Source organism: Sinocyclocheilus grahami, unplaced genomic scaffold (genome assembly GCF_001515645.1).
Source record: "Sinocyclocheilus grahami isolate Dianchi unplaced genomic scaffold, SAMN03320097.WGS_v1.1 scaffold150.1, whole genome shotgun sequence".
NCBI classification, from domain to species: Eukaryota; Metazoa; Chordata; class Actinopteri; order Cypriniformes; family Cyprinidae; genus Sinocyclocheilus; species Sinocyclocheilus grahami.
Window position 1 is genome coordinate 2,032,555 of NW_015505329.1, and position 15,197 is coordinate 2,047,751.

The 15,197-nt window shown below is 35.5% G+C and overlaps 1 protein-coding gene across 1 annotated transcript in view; it reads right to left on the reverse strand.

Moving 5' to 3' along the window:
* Positions 1 to 15,197, reverse strand: part of LOC107592143 (myotubularin-related protein 11-like) — a 30,221-nt gene that overhangs the window by 11,624 nt on the left and 3,400 nt on the right. Inside the window, exons 2-7 of the mRNA XM_016281535.1 lie at positions 13,165 to 13,234; positions 4,448 to 4,584; positions 4,231 to 4,300; positions 3,968 to 4,107; positions 2,638 to 2,722; positions 904 to 1,051 (exon numbers count right to left, since the gene is read on the reverse strand). Of these exons, the coding sequence (XP_016137021.1) occupies positions 904 to 1,051; positions 2,638 to 2,722; positions 3,968 to 4,107; positions 4,231 to 4,300; positions 4,448 to 4,584; positions 13,165 to 13,234 (650 nt within the window). The remainder of the gene's footprint in view (positions 1 to 903; positions 1,052 to 2,637; positions 2,723 to 3,967; positions 4,108 to 4,230; positions 4,301 to 4,447; positions 4,585 to 13,164; positions 13,235 to 15,197) is intronic.

Consider the following 15,197-nt stretch of genomic DNA (forward strand, 5'->3'; position numbering starts at 1 on the left):
GGAACATGATGTGCCTATGATTGGACACGCTTGTGCATACATGATATTATGTGGTGAGCTCACTGTACTTACAGGCACAAATAGATATAGCCTTATATTTCAACACTACCATTCAAAAGTTCAGGTTTGGTTAGATTTTTTATGTTTTTGAAAGAAGTCGCTCACCAAGGTATTGAATTTATTTGATCAAAAATATCTTTAAAGCAGTAATATTGTGAAATATTATTGCAATTTAAAATAAGTGTTTTCTATTTGAATACGTTATGTGAAATATCATTACTCAGCATCATTACTCCAGTCTTCAGTGTCACATGCTCCTTCAGAAATCATGCTGATATGCTGATTTGTTGCTCAAGAAACATTTCTTATCATTATCAGTGTTGTGCTGCTTAATATTTTTGTGGAAACCGTGATACGTTGTTTTTTCAAGATTGTTTGATGAATTGAAAGTTCAAAAGAACAGGTTTTTATTATAAAATAGAAACCTTTTGTAACATTATAAAATGTCTTTGATGTCACTTTTGATCAATGCATTCCTGCTGAATGAAAGTATTAATTTCTTTAAAAAAAAATCAATTTAAAAGTGTTTGGATAAGCATGCAATAAGTAAAATATGGTTATTTTAGCTTTTTTTATTTTTTAAATGTCTTCACAGCTCAAATCACAGCTCGCATTACCTTCATTTTTTTTTTTGGTTTATTTGCATGCTGCCAAAATGGCATGAATAGTATGGTAGTATGTTGTTTTGAACAAATGATTATTCATTAGTGTTAATGTGTGGGAAAAGGATTTAGGATGAACTGTTATGGAACAATGAACATCAGTCGTGTCTAAAAAGCGGAAAAACGTGTTCCTAATGCCAGTGCTAAACTGAGCTCAGGAGGTCTGAAAGAGGAGCTCTACCTGGTGGACATCTCAAAGCGGTCATTGACAGAGCTGACCCTCCAGCCGCTGGTACCCGTCCTCTCCAGCTCCTGCTCCCATCCCAGCGAACACTCGAACCAGTTCATGTTAGGGTCACGCTGCCTGTTGCTCAGGAACTGCTTCATTTCTGTAGACCGCGTAGAGAAGCATTGAACGTTTGGATTGATTACAAGATCTGGTTTTTGTGCAAAACCTCCCGAGAGCTGCAAATTCAATTAGCTTACTGCAGAGCTAGTGGACGGGTGCAATGAACATGCATTGAGTACAAACAAACCTTGACAAGGTTGAAAAAGGGCTAGAAGGTGACCCGTTTCAGATTACTTTCCATTATTCATCTGGTTGACGGTCACTTTCCCTCTCAGAGACATGGCTTAGCTAACATTTCCTTCTATGATTCATTTGAATATCAAATATGTGTTTTATTTAATATATTTCAATATTCCTCAGCTTTCTGACAATATAATGGAACCATCATACCATAATTTCAGTAGATTCAAAGTGTTTAATGGAAGTAGTAAAATACAATAATAAATTAATCCTAAATAAATAATATAACGGAGTAATTGTATTAAAAATGAATATATCAAAATATGAAAACACAAGTTTTTCACTCAATGGCCACAAGAAAAAAAATGACCCATTTTACATTTATATTCATCTGTATACTAATACTTAATATGTAGGTAATTGTTGCGGTTTATTTATTACTTACAAAATCTTCTAATTCATACATGTACATATATTTTTAGTAATACAATATATTGGCCACTCCTACCTACAACTATAATAGAGATCTAAAACACATTCCCTCACTTGCCGGTGCTTCAGAATCAACTCAATAACCAAAATGTACAACAAATTCCTACATGTTTATGCATGCCTACTTGAAATTTATATTCTTCCCAGTAGCACACATATCAAAGATATCTATTAAAAAGTGTGTCATGTGGAACATCTTAGAAAGACCATATGTGACCCTGGACCACAAAACTAGTCATAAGGGTCAATTTTTTGAAATTGAGATTTATATATCATCGAATAAATAAGCTTTCCATTGATGTATGGTTTGTTAGGATAGATAAGCCAATATTTGGTCGAGATACAACTATTTGAAAATCTGGAATCTGAGTATCATCGAATAAATAAGCTTTCCATTGATGTATGGTTTGTTAGGATAGATAAGCCAATATTTGGTCGAGATACAACTATTTGAAAATCTGGAATCTGAGGGTGCAAAAAAAAAATCTAAATATTGAGAAAATCGCCTTTAAAGTTGTCCAAATGAAGTTCTTAGCAATGCATATTACTAATCAAAAATTACATTTTGATATATTTACGGTAGGAAATTTACAAAATATATATTTATGGAACATGATCTTTACTTAAATTATCTACCCAATTATTTTTGGTATAAAAGAAAAATCTATAATTTTGACCCATACAATGTTTTTTTGGCTATTGCTACAAATATACCCCAGCGACTTAAGACTGGTTTTGTGGTCCACATATTCTAAATTATAAATATTGCAAAAACATCTGCTGGCAACCCTCAAGGAATGATTTGGAGTCATACTGCAGATGAGCAAAAATGGTATCTTCAAGAAAGAAAAACAAACGCATCAAATAGACCTCTCTGGGTGATGTATGTGTGCTGTCAGGATTTCCTCTCCATGCTGTCAGAATGGCTTTTTGTATTGATTAGCAATAACTTACCAATACTACCCAAAGCAGCATTTTGGAAGGAGAGGATGGTTCCAGGTTTCAGTGGTTGGTAGGTTTTACCAATGGTATACGTGATCTGAAAGCAAGTTAAGTAGAGTGGTAGTCATTAGTATGATGATCAACAAAGGCTTGAAACATACTCCAGAATAATGTACAGTAAAAGCAAATACTTCAAGCTCAAAGTTTAGGTTAGCACGGCCTCATGGTTAAAAAAAGCAACTTCCTCCATTGATGGCCATTAAAAAATTATAATAGAATAGAATAATAGTAGATATTTTGCCTGTAAACAATTCTGTTTGCCTCTTAAAAGCATTTCTTTTTCCTGTCTTATGGCTTTGATGTCACAGCTCAGGATACACATCAGCATTTGCACACTTGCGTAAGAACACTACTATTCAAAATTCTGGGGTCAGTAAGATTTTTTTTAAAGGGGTGGTTGATTGCGATTTCACTTTTTTAACGTTAGTGTGTAATGTTTTGCTGGGCCTCTCTCTCTCTCTCTCATTCAGATCATCAGCTCAGTTCGGTTCCATTTATACACTTATTTTCTCATAGCTATGAGAGGCGTTAAACATGGACGCGCGTGCGTGCAGTTGCCGTACTGTATTAAAGCTTTAATCAAGACAAAACCGTATATTAAAAGCTAACAGAAGCAGTAGCATTTACAAATAACAGCATATCTAAAAGCATGAGACAACAACAAACAAAAAACATAGGCCTTCCATTAAAAGCCGTGCTTGCACAGGTTCTGCACGATCCTCTTCAATAATATCCTCTGCTTCTCAATCGGGCTCAAACTGATAAGCCATATTAACGACGTTGCTGTTTACAATACAACCGGAACACGTGCCGCTGAGGTGAGGGGCGGGACGATTAGACTAGAGGTGGTTTAGCCAATCACAACACACTGGGCTAGCTAACCAATCAGAGCCCATCGCCTATTTCTGAGGGCGGGGCTTCATAAAAACAGGAAGAGATCAGCCCGTTTCTCAGAGAAGGGACAGAGAGGTGTGGAATAAAGGTAAATTATGTGAAAAATAATGAGTTTTTAAAAAAACGAAGCATTAACACATGTTAGACTGCACCCCATAAACACAATCAAGCCTAGAAAAAAGCCAGTGAACCACCCCTTTAAAGGAATTAATACTTTTATACAGCAAGGATGCATTAAATTGAAAAGTGGCAGTAAAATTCAGCTTTAACATCACCGGAATACAGTAATAATTGTAATAATTGAATTGTAATAATATTTCACTATTTTTACTGTATATTGATCAAATAAATGCAGCCTTCCCTTATGTTTTCTTATATTAAGACAAACCTCCACAGCTTGAGTATCGGGCGTGAGTCTGTCGAACAGGAAGCAGAGGACACGCAGGTCTCGGCAGTACAACACCAGTTCCTCTGGGGTGAATTTTAGGGAGCAGGTAGGGGTCACTAGTTTGGTCCGAGACGGTCCCACTACAACACACATTTATATGCATTAATTTAAAACATATGGCTAAAATGTGACCTGGACATGTATATAAAAATAGGTTTCATGAAAATATGTATCCATTTATCTGTCTGTAGAGATTGCCTTACCTGCCACCACTTTGTCAATAGAGGCTAGAGCTACATCATGATCTCCGAGCAGCACAGGATCTGCATTGTCCTGAATAAGGAGAAAAAGAATCAAGATAAATCAAGATAAATACATCTGCAGAGGACTGCCAGAGACTTTAGAGGCTCAACTTTACACAGAAAAAAACTGTGCTGGAATTCTCATCCCGGAAACATCTCAGCAATCTGTGGCACTCACGTCAGGTTTCTGGCTGTCCTGAGGCACGAAGGCCACTCTGAAATGAGTGCAGAACAGAGTCCCAGACAACCAGCCTCCTCCTTCTTTAGCCGACAGCTTCTTCCTCACCAGCACGGCTCGCTGTAGCACACACTCTCCTGCAAAAACAAATCGCACATGAAAACTACGTGCCTTTTGTGACTTTTAGTCCATGTCTGTTAGCCTGGAGGTCATATACAATATTATGCTAAAAGTGTAAAATAGTAATAGGAAAATGTGTGATCTGTGGAAGGAATTACACAAACACCTGGCTTTTAATTCAAAGGGAAACTTTAAAGTCTCTGTAGACATATGGTCATATGTATAAAGGATATGTGGCCTTTTGGCCATTCTGTTGACATAAAACTCACACAATTATAAAAAAGTGAAAGCAAAGAACAGAGGTTTAATGCAGTGAGAGTCCCTTAAACCCACCAGAGACTCTCAAGGGTGAGTTGGATCTCAGAACTCATTCCTGAGGCATCATGGGAAGCAGATGTCAGAGAGAACAGGACGGAAGCAGTGAGATCGGACCGTCACGGTGATTATTGTGCTATTAGAAAAACAGAGCGCTTAGGATGCACTGGACACTTTCATGAACGGTGAAATATATTCAAGGCTTCTAATTGTTTCAGTTGTTCTTTTAAGAATAATAAAGTTTAAATAATATAAAATAAAATATAAATAAATATTAAATAAAACACTTTTTAAAAATTTTAAAAACACTTTAAATTTGGCAATTTACAGAAATAAATGGGTTTAAATTGAAGTTCTAAAACCATTAAAACTGAAATTATATATATATATATATATATATATATAGCTAAATAATATGCAATATATATATATATATAACAATCAAAAAATGACTAAAACCTACTCTAAAATTAAAATTGAAAATATGAAAATGAAAGCTAATTCAATAAACATAGCAATAAATATATATTATAGGCAAAATAGATTTTTATTTGATCTCGTGTTACAATGTTGCCAGCAGCTTAGTAAATCATACACACACATTAATAAGTCAATAAGTTAATTGTTATACATGTAAAATAAATCTGATTCATTTCAGTTTGCCAAATTCACTTTTTCTTAATTTAGCTCAAAATAAAACTTTCAGTCATAATGAATAACACGTTCATTATGTTAATAATGAATTTCTATAATGAATAATGTTCATTATCGTTAATAATGAATTTCTCCCGGGCTGCTTTGAGTTTCATTAAGTTGCTGCTTTACTACAGTAATTTGAACCACACGTCCAGTTTGATTTGTTTTTGTCAACATTTGTTTTCCATGAAACTTCACTTTCAGGCAAGAGTAGCGTGCGCTACCAGAGCCATGCCATGTTGGTCAAACCTCTCCGGGCCACATCAACCGGTTTGTTCCAGGTTTTAGGCTACTGCATGACGTCACATGAATGAGAAACCATGAAGCAAGGTCACATCTCACATTCCCATGATAACAGAGCAAACAAACTCTTTATTATTTCATAAGCTTGCAGTTAAGACATTCCCAGCAAGGTTTTACTAGGTAACAGTGACCTTAAACCAATAAGGCAAAAATAAGGCCTAACAGCTCGGAGCACTTCCCTTAAAAGGTGCTGTTAGTGATTTTTTTTATGGAAAAATCGCACAGAAAATGCCTTTACTTTCTGATATTACACAATTGGGTTTCTAGAGAAATCGGACAGTCCTGGGTTTATGAACAGCAATGCAATGCAATGCAGTAAAATAAAATAAATATGAAAGTAAATAATTTAAAAATGAATGCATAATTTAAAAATAATATTTATTATTATACAATAAAAATAACTAATTCAAAGTAACAAATAATTAAAAATAAAATAAATTGTTAATTACAAAATGAATCATTAAAAATAAATTAAAATAAACAATAAATTATTTAAATCAGAATCAGAAAGAGCTTTATTGCCAGGTATGTTTACACATACAGTATGAGGAATTAGTTTTGGTGACAGAATCTTCCACAGCACAAACAGATTATAGTGACAAGACAAGACACAGATAATAAAAAGAATAAAAATACTAGGATAAGTAAACAGGAAATAACAATATACAAAAACTATTTTAAAATAATACACAATATATAAAGTAGACAATAGATGGTATGTGTGTGTACAGGTGTGTTATGTACAAATGCAAGGAGGTATGTGTGCTAAATAAATAAAGTATAAATCATGTTGTGTATTAAACGTTTATTGCCAAGTTAACTGTTCATGAGATGGATTGCCTGAGGGAAGAAACTATAATATAAAATAATATTAATTAATTAATTAATTAATACAAACATACATACATGGGATGCTAATATTTCAGCCAAAATGTCTCTGTCAGTGGTTGGTTTGCTGTTGGAACTCAAAATGCACAATTTTTTCCCCCTAAACTTATTTTCTCTAATTTGTCCAAGTTACAGGAATTAACCACAAAATCAAATAAAAAAATTCACTAACACAGCTAAATAAAGACATCTGCTGCATTAACTGCCAAAAAACTAATTCCTTTCTTTTCACCCATCCAACAACAAAAATAAGAACAAGCTAAATCTTTATAACAATTAAACAACGAACAGCATCTGGGGTGTTTAAAACCGCATACTCCCATACTACTGTTACAGTATGCAGTATGGTTCATGCGCAATGTCATTTTTTTTTGTATGCATCTGATGAAATGTGCAGTATGCAACCAAAGCATGCCACAAAAATACAGTATCAAAATGCAAAATGCCTCTGAATTTGATTATGAGATGATAACTGGATGCCATTTTCTCAATTCAACTTGAAACATAATGAGGTCATGTGACAATGTAGCGTACTACATGTGTAAATAATTTATCACGGCATAATACATAATTTTTTTTTTTAAATAGCAGGCTGTCAGCAGTATATACAGTATAATCTACTCTTTCAAACTCCTCTGACTGATTCCGTTTCCACTTCCCTGCTTTGGAGGGTTATCTGAGTCTTACACATGACTGTACTGACCATGAGAGCATGTGTGTGTCCACGGGTCTCTGCAATGTGAGCCCTTTGACTCCGAAAGGTTAAACGGAGTTCGTGCACTCCATATTCAAACCACTGTGAATGAATGAGACTTGTCTTAGGAGAGTCTATCTTAGACATCTAGGATTAAAATGAATGAAGATTCCATAACAAAAGAGAAACCATGACGTGCTGCCTCAGACTGCTGTTCAGCCAATATTATCATCTATGCTGTCTACACGGCCTATAAATTACTACTGCATTTATGTCTATCTTGTACTAGTGTATACACTAGTATAAAGATCTGTGAAAGTAGTCTCTAATGCTTACCAAGGCTGTTTATCTGATTAAAAATGCAGTAAAAACTGTAATAATGTGAAATATTATTACAATTTTAAAGAACAGTTTTCTATTTAAATATATTTTAACATTTAATTTATTTCTGTGATGCAAAGGTGAATTTTCAGCATCATTCCTCCAGTCTTCAGTGTCACATGATCCTTCAGAAATCATTCTAATATGCTGATTTGCTGCTCAAGAAACATTTCTAATTATTATCAATGTTGAAAACAGTTGTGCTGCTTAATATTTTTGTGGAAACCATGACACATTTTTTCAGGATTTTTGATGAATATGAAGTTAAAAAGAACAGCATTTATTTAAAATATTTTTGTAACATTATAAATGTCTTTACTGCCACTTTTGATCAAATTATGGCATCCTTACCGAAAAATTAAAGGGGTCATATGATGCGATTTAAATTTTTCCTTTCTCTTTGGAGTAGGGTTGTGACGGTGAGGAATTTTCCCACCGGTTAATCGACGTGTGACAACACCGGTATCACCGTGGGGGTGCGGGGCGTTCCCTCTTTTCCTCGCTTTCCTTCGCTTTTAAATAGCTTGTAAAAGCAGCATGCGCATTTTACTTTCACTTTGAAATAGCGGCGATTCGGCGTAAAGAAATTGTTCGTTTTTAGTTCGTTTGAATTTTCCCCTCTTTCCCTCACTTTCCTTCGCTTTTAAATAGCTTAAATGCGCCGTGCGCATTTTACTTTCACTTTAGAATTAGCGGCAGTTTGGCGTCAATTGCTTGAATGCAACAACAAAATACAACGTCAAACTCACTTTAGCGTATATATAAAACAGAAATTTTATTAACAAAACAATTACAAATACACCATTCTATAGGGCAGGCTATGCCTAATATAAAATAACAAATAACTTACATAAAGTTTAAATAAGTAAAAACATTAAGTAAACGTATAATATATATAACCAAATAAATAAGAATGTAGAACGTTTATTAGCAAAACGAAAGCTTGACTCACTCTCCTCACTGGATAAATGAAATCTGATCTGTGACGCGACTGTCGTTCGGCACGCTGCATTGAGCAGCCGCGTTCCGTTTTGAATTGTAGTGTCTGTCCTTTTACTGAACTAAATGATTTTTATTACTATAAAAAATCAAAACGACGGTGGGGATCGGTGCCACGGTGGGCAAGTGACATAACCGGTGTTGCGGCTTAACACCGGTATAACCGTCAACACCATCTATTGCAGCAAGCCTACTTTGGAGTGTTACAAGCTCTTGGTGCATAAAGAAGATCTGTAAAAAAGAAAGAAGGCGTAACTTTTATTCTCGCTGTAGTATTGTTGCCACCGCCGCCAAGTCGTGAAGGCGCCGTGTGCTTTGTTGTGAAAGCGAAACAACTTAGTTTGGTCTTCCAAAAGAGGACGATATCCGCTTCGTCATGCCTGGAGCTGATCCGTGCTGGTACATCAACTTCACGCTGTGGATCGCCAGATAGGCTTTCACCGTTGACGAAGCGGAGTCGCCACATGTGGTTGCCGCAAGCCTCCCTGCCGCCGCTCACTCTAGCCCGCCGTGTGTGGCGCTGTGTTTCGTTGTGAAAGCGAAACTACTTCGTTTGGTCTTCCAAAAGAGGACGATATCCGCTTCGTCATGCCTGGAGCTGATCCGTGCTGGTACATCAACTTCACGCTGTGGATCGCCAGATAGGCTTTCACCGTTGACGAAGCGGAGTCGCCACATGTGGTTGCCGCAAGCCTCCCTGCCGCCGCTCACTCTAGCCCGCCGTGTGTGGCGCTGTGTTTCGTTGTGAAAGCGAAACTACTTCGTTTGGTCTTCCAAAAGAGGACACGACTAGAAATCAGTGGTTAAGTTGTATTTACAACACTGTTCCAGAACACTTCAACCCAAATATTCAGATGTGTGCAGCACATTTTATGGAGGACTGTTTCCTGATCCTGGTAGATTAGACTACAATGCCGGCTGTTCTGACTCACAGACTGTAAGTACGTTTTTTTTATATTTAAAGAATTTGCCACTGACGATTCAAACGCAAGTTTTGAGCAGTGTAGAGTAGCGCTTGTTGTTTGTCATTTCTCCAATCACAAATGCAGACATGGTTTTATGTTTACGCGGCGCGATGCAATGCAACACGTAAAAAGACAGTATAAGTCATTATAATCAGTAATTATGTCCCCACTGGATGCAACGAATGCCTAGTTTATAATGGGTTTTAATGTTTTGGTCTCATCGCTCTGGCCAGGACAAGGCATGACAATATGGTAAGGGGCGTAACATTTCAGTCACACGCTTGAGGTATTCGGCCAATCACAACGCACTGGATAGCTGGCCAATCACAGCACACCACGCTTTTCAGACCGATGAGCTTTGTAAAAATCGATGCGTTTCAGAAAGGCGGGGCATAGAGTAGAAACAATAATGTACAGTATGTGGAAAATAATGTGTTTTTTTAACCTTAAACCGCACAAACCCATTTCATTACACCAAATAATGTTCTGTTTAGCAACATCATATGACCCCTTTAAAAAAATAAAAAATAAAATTACTGCCACACCAGTTTACCAGCTAATAATGCTAAAAAAAATAAATAATAAATCCTGCAATAGCTTTTAGACATTTTAAAGTGAGATTTAAGGGTCCAAACACATTTTGGGGGCCACTGTTTTAAATGTCCTTGAGAAGAAAGTAAAAACAGACAGGAGTGTGTGTGTGTTTGGTGTCCAAACAGTAAGAGATTATGCAAGATAAATATCAACAAATACTGAACTGTGTGTGAGTGAAGTGCTGAGGTGAGCGGCTCTAATAAATGTTGACGTGGTGGGAAACCCTCTGTGCTCCCAAAGGGCCGTTGAACGTAAATGCTGATAGGAAGCATTACAGATTAGCTTGTCCGGGTCGGACTCACAGCCTGCCAACATTCCTGAGTAAAGCTGCTGCTTAAACACACTGCTGACGCTGAGATTATGGTGAGGGGCTGCTGGGCTTCAACACACACTCTGCACACTGAGCCATTGTTTTCTGAAGCCTAGGGCTGGACAATAATTCAATATCAATATGTATCGCAATATAATGTTTTTCAATAACGGTGATAGGATTTTTAAACATTTCCGATATTTCGATATACAGGTAAATTAGAATGTCATGGAAAAGTTCATTTATTTCAGTAATTCAACTCAAATTGTGAAACTCGTGTATTAAATAAATTCAATGCACACAGACTGAAGTAGTTTAAGTCTTTGGTTCTTTTAATTGTGATGATTTTGGCTCACATTTAACAAAAACCCACCAATTTGTGATGATTGAGATGCACCTGTACATTACCAGTTTCCCATACATTTCAAAATCATAACACGGTGCGGGTGTTTTATATGAATGTATCTCTGAAGGGAACCGACTGTCTTCAGAAAAGTTTCGATGGCATTTTCATTTGATCTGATAAAGTAGCATTCAAGAGCGGAGCTGCTGTGATTACAGCCGTTACTGGAGAAACCGCTAGTTTTAGCACTCTAAAAGCGCCTCTTGCTGGCAGAGAATGAGTTTGCATTTTAAATAAGCCCATCTCCAGCAACATTTACAGTTTTTGTTCAATTTTTTTGTTTTCTGCAGCGACTCGGAGCACTTTTCATACCCTTTTTTCTGGCTGAAGCACATTTGTTTCAATCTATAAGAATAATCAGCCTACACTACCAGTCAAAAGTTTTTGAACAGTAAGATTTTTTATGTTTTTGTTTTTTTTAAGAATTCTCTTCTGCTCACCAAGGCTGCATTTATTTGATCCAAAGTACGGCAAAAACAGTAAAATGTTAAAATATTTTTACAATTTAAAATTGCTTTCTATTTGAAGAGATTTTAAAATGTAATTTATTCCTGTGATCATACATAGGTACATTTTCAGCATCATTACTCCACTCTTCAGTGTCACATGATCCTTCAGAAATCATTCTAATATGCTGATTATCAATATTTAAAACAGTTGAGTACAATTTTTTTTCAGGATTCTTTGATGAATAGAAAGATCCAAAGATCAGCATTTATCTGAAATAAAAAGCTTTTGTAACATTATACACTATTCCATTCTGTATAATTGTTATTATTTTTTTGGGAAAGAAATTATAGAAATTAATACTTTTATTTAGCAAGGATGCTTAAAATTGATCAAAAGTGATGATAAAGGCATTTTTAATGTTACAAAAGATTTCCCATTTCAGATAAATAGTGTTCATATCGATATCGGAATTATATCGTATCGACCGAAATTAATAAATATATATCAATTTTGGCCATATCGTCCAGCCCTACTGAAGCCATTCACACCCACAGAGGCCGACTGACCACAACCATCCAGACCTGGTGCTTTCCTGTCGGGGATCAACCTGAAAGCAGCATGCTACTAACATGACTACTTATTTCAGTAGAGAGTCACATGCCAAAACACTACATCACTGTTTTTGTATGTCACACTGTACTAAACAAACACACTCTCCTGGAATACTCCCCTCTCTCAAACGGCGTTGGGAAGTCTGATTCATTTCAGGCAATCATTTGGTTCGGAAGCTTGGTTTGTGAATTAACCGATTTCAATAATCTGATTCAACAATATGATTTACTGATTCATGAATCACTCATTAGTTTTTTTTTCTAAATGTCATTTTACAAATTTTTTTTTTTGTAGCAAAAATACAGATCTTTTTGCTTTTCAATGTTTTTTAGTCTAATAAAATAGTTTTTATTGTAAATTTGCATTTACGAACTGTATGAAATTGATGAAACTGTAGTTTGACATGCTCCAATCTATACATAATTATAAGTAGCTTCATTCCTGACAGAACTACTTACACTACGTTGTACTTTTTTGTAGAAATAAATAAACTTTTATACATTAAGTATGCACTGATCAAAAGTGACAGTAATGAAATGTATGATGTTACAAAAAAGGCTATTTCAAACATATGCTGTTCTTTTGATTTTTTTATTCATCAAAGAATCCTGAAAAAAATGCAACAATAACTGTTTTCAACACAGTTGAAAAGAAATGTTTCTTGAGTAGAAAATCATCATATTAGAATGATTTTTGAAATTTCACGTGACACTAAAGACTGGAGTAATGCTGAAAATTCAACTTTGTATCAGGAATAAATTACATTTTTAAATATATTCAAATAGAAAAAAATTGTTATTTAAAAAATGTAATAATATTTTACAATATTACTGTATTTTTTATCAAATAAATGCAGCCTATTAAAAAACATTAAAAACATTTTTTTTTAATCCCCAAACTTTTGAACGGTAGTGTAATTAGGAAAACGGGAAATCCTGTTATAAATGTCAATATATTATACAAATAAGATTGCATTGTAAGATTTACCTGGCAAACAGCAGAGGCCAAGCACATCTCTCCCGCGTGCATGAAGGCTACTGTGGCTCATCATCCTCTCCTGTAGCAAACACAGAGAGATAATAAAGAAATGAAGGTTGTCATATCGTATGGTAAAATGAATAGGGGTTATATGTGCAAAAAACATTCTTTCTGCATTCTTTAAAACAGGTAGCGTCACTTCCAGTTCAGGTCTTTTGTATGTGCTTCGTTAAATATTGAGCCGTTTTACTCAAGCTGCCTTCAAAGGAGATCCCAAAGATTATCATAACTGATGCAAAATGATATCTAAAAGTTTATTTTTCTTCTTCTCAATAACATTCGGATATTAAAATTGAATAAAACACCAGCAACAATAACAACTAGCAAGGTTAGCAGATTACTATAAAAGTTCACAGATATCGCCATTAGTTCATACTGCTGTTAATACTTTCGTTGACAAGCAGATGCAATGAGACCAGTTTTCCAGTTTGGTCAGGTGACGTTCCGACATATGCACTATACATTATATATTTTTGTCTCAAAACATTCAAAAACAGGAAGTTCTGACTCATATTAACATATTAAGCAGACACTGGTTAATGCTAAACATCTCAAAATATCAAACAATTCAAGTCTGGCTGATGCACGCTATGCAAACATACAGTTTTGCATGTATTTTATTTGCCTTTTGATAGAGGCACACAGGAAATGAGGCCTACATTTATATGCACTGTTCAGAAAAGTGGTTTATTTTTAACTAGATGCAAGAAAGCACCTCCTTGCACTATATTTAAATTGCATTAATCTCTTAGTAAATAGTCTTTCGGGTTTCATTTCCCCACAGTGCAACTGAATCACACAAGTAGCTTCATTTACAAGAGCTTAAAGCGGAACACTCTGATGTTATCAACCCATTTATAACGAAGCGTCTTTCATTTGTGAGTCACTACTGGGTAGAACAGGGGTAACATACTTCCAGAGGTCTGAACCCACAGTTCCAACACACCTCAATCGAGAAAGAGCTTCAGCATCTCTGTAACTTTCATAATGCGAGATTGAACCAGATCCATCTGGCTGCATCACGCAGATAATAACTGCAGTTCTTCAAACATTCAGTTTGACTAAACCACCCTACCAGTGTCAACATGCAAGTCGAGCACTGTTTTACATTTTTCTATTAAAATTTCTCAAACGACCAGAAAATAAATATTTTCAATGAATAGAAAACCACATAAAACACATTTTTCTTCTTTAATTTTTTCTTAAAGGGGTCATATGATGCTTTTTTAAAGATCATTATTTTGTGTATTTGGTGTAACAGAATATGTTGACATACTTTAATGTTCAAAAAAACACATTATTTTTCAAATACTGTACATTATTGTAGGTCCTCTATGCCCCGCCTCTCTCAAACGCTTCGTTTTCTACAAAGCGCCTGTCCTGTTAAACCGCTGTATGGTTTTGGACACCGTGCTGCAGCTCAGTTTCATGGTCTTGGCAATCTTCTTATAGCCTACGCCATCTTTATGTAGAGCAACAATTCTATTATTCAGATCCTCAGAGAGTTTTTTGCCATGAGGTGCCATGTTGAACTTCCAGTGACCAGTATGACGGAGTGAAAGCGATAACACCAAATTTAACATACCTGCTCCCCATTCACACCTGAGACCTTGTAACAACCCCTGTTCTACCCAGTAGTGACTCACAAATGAAAGACGCTTAGTTATAAATGGGTTGATAACATCAGTGTGTTCCGCTTTAACCTCTTGTAAATGAAGCTACTTGTGTGATTTTTTGTGGCCAGCGGTTTAGACATTAATGGCTGTGTGTTGAGTTATTTTGAGGGGACAGCAAATTTACACCGTTATACAAGCTGTACACTCACTACTTTACATTGTAGCAAAGTGTCATTTCTTCAGTGTTGTCACATGAAAAGATATAATTAAATATTTACAAAAATGTGAGGGGTGTACTCACTTCTGTGTGATACTGTATAACATTTTTTGTTTCATAGAAATAGGTGTATTAAGATATCAACTGAA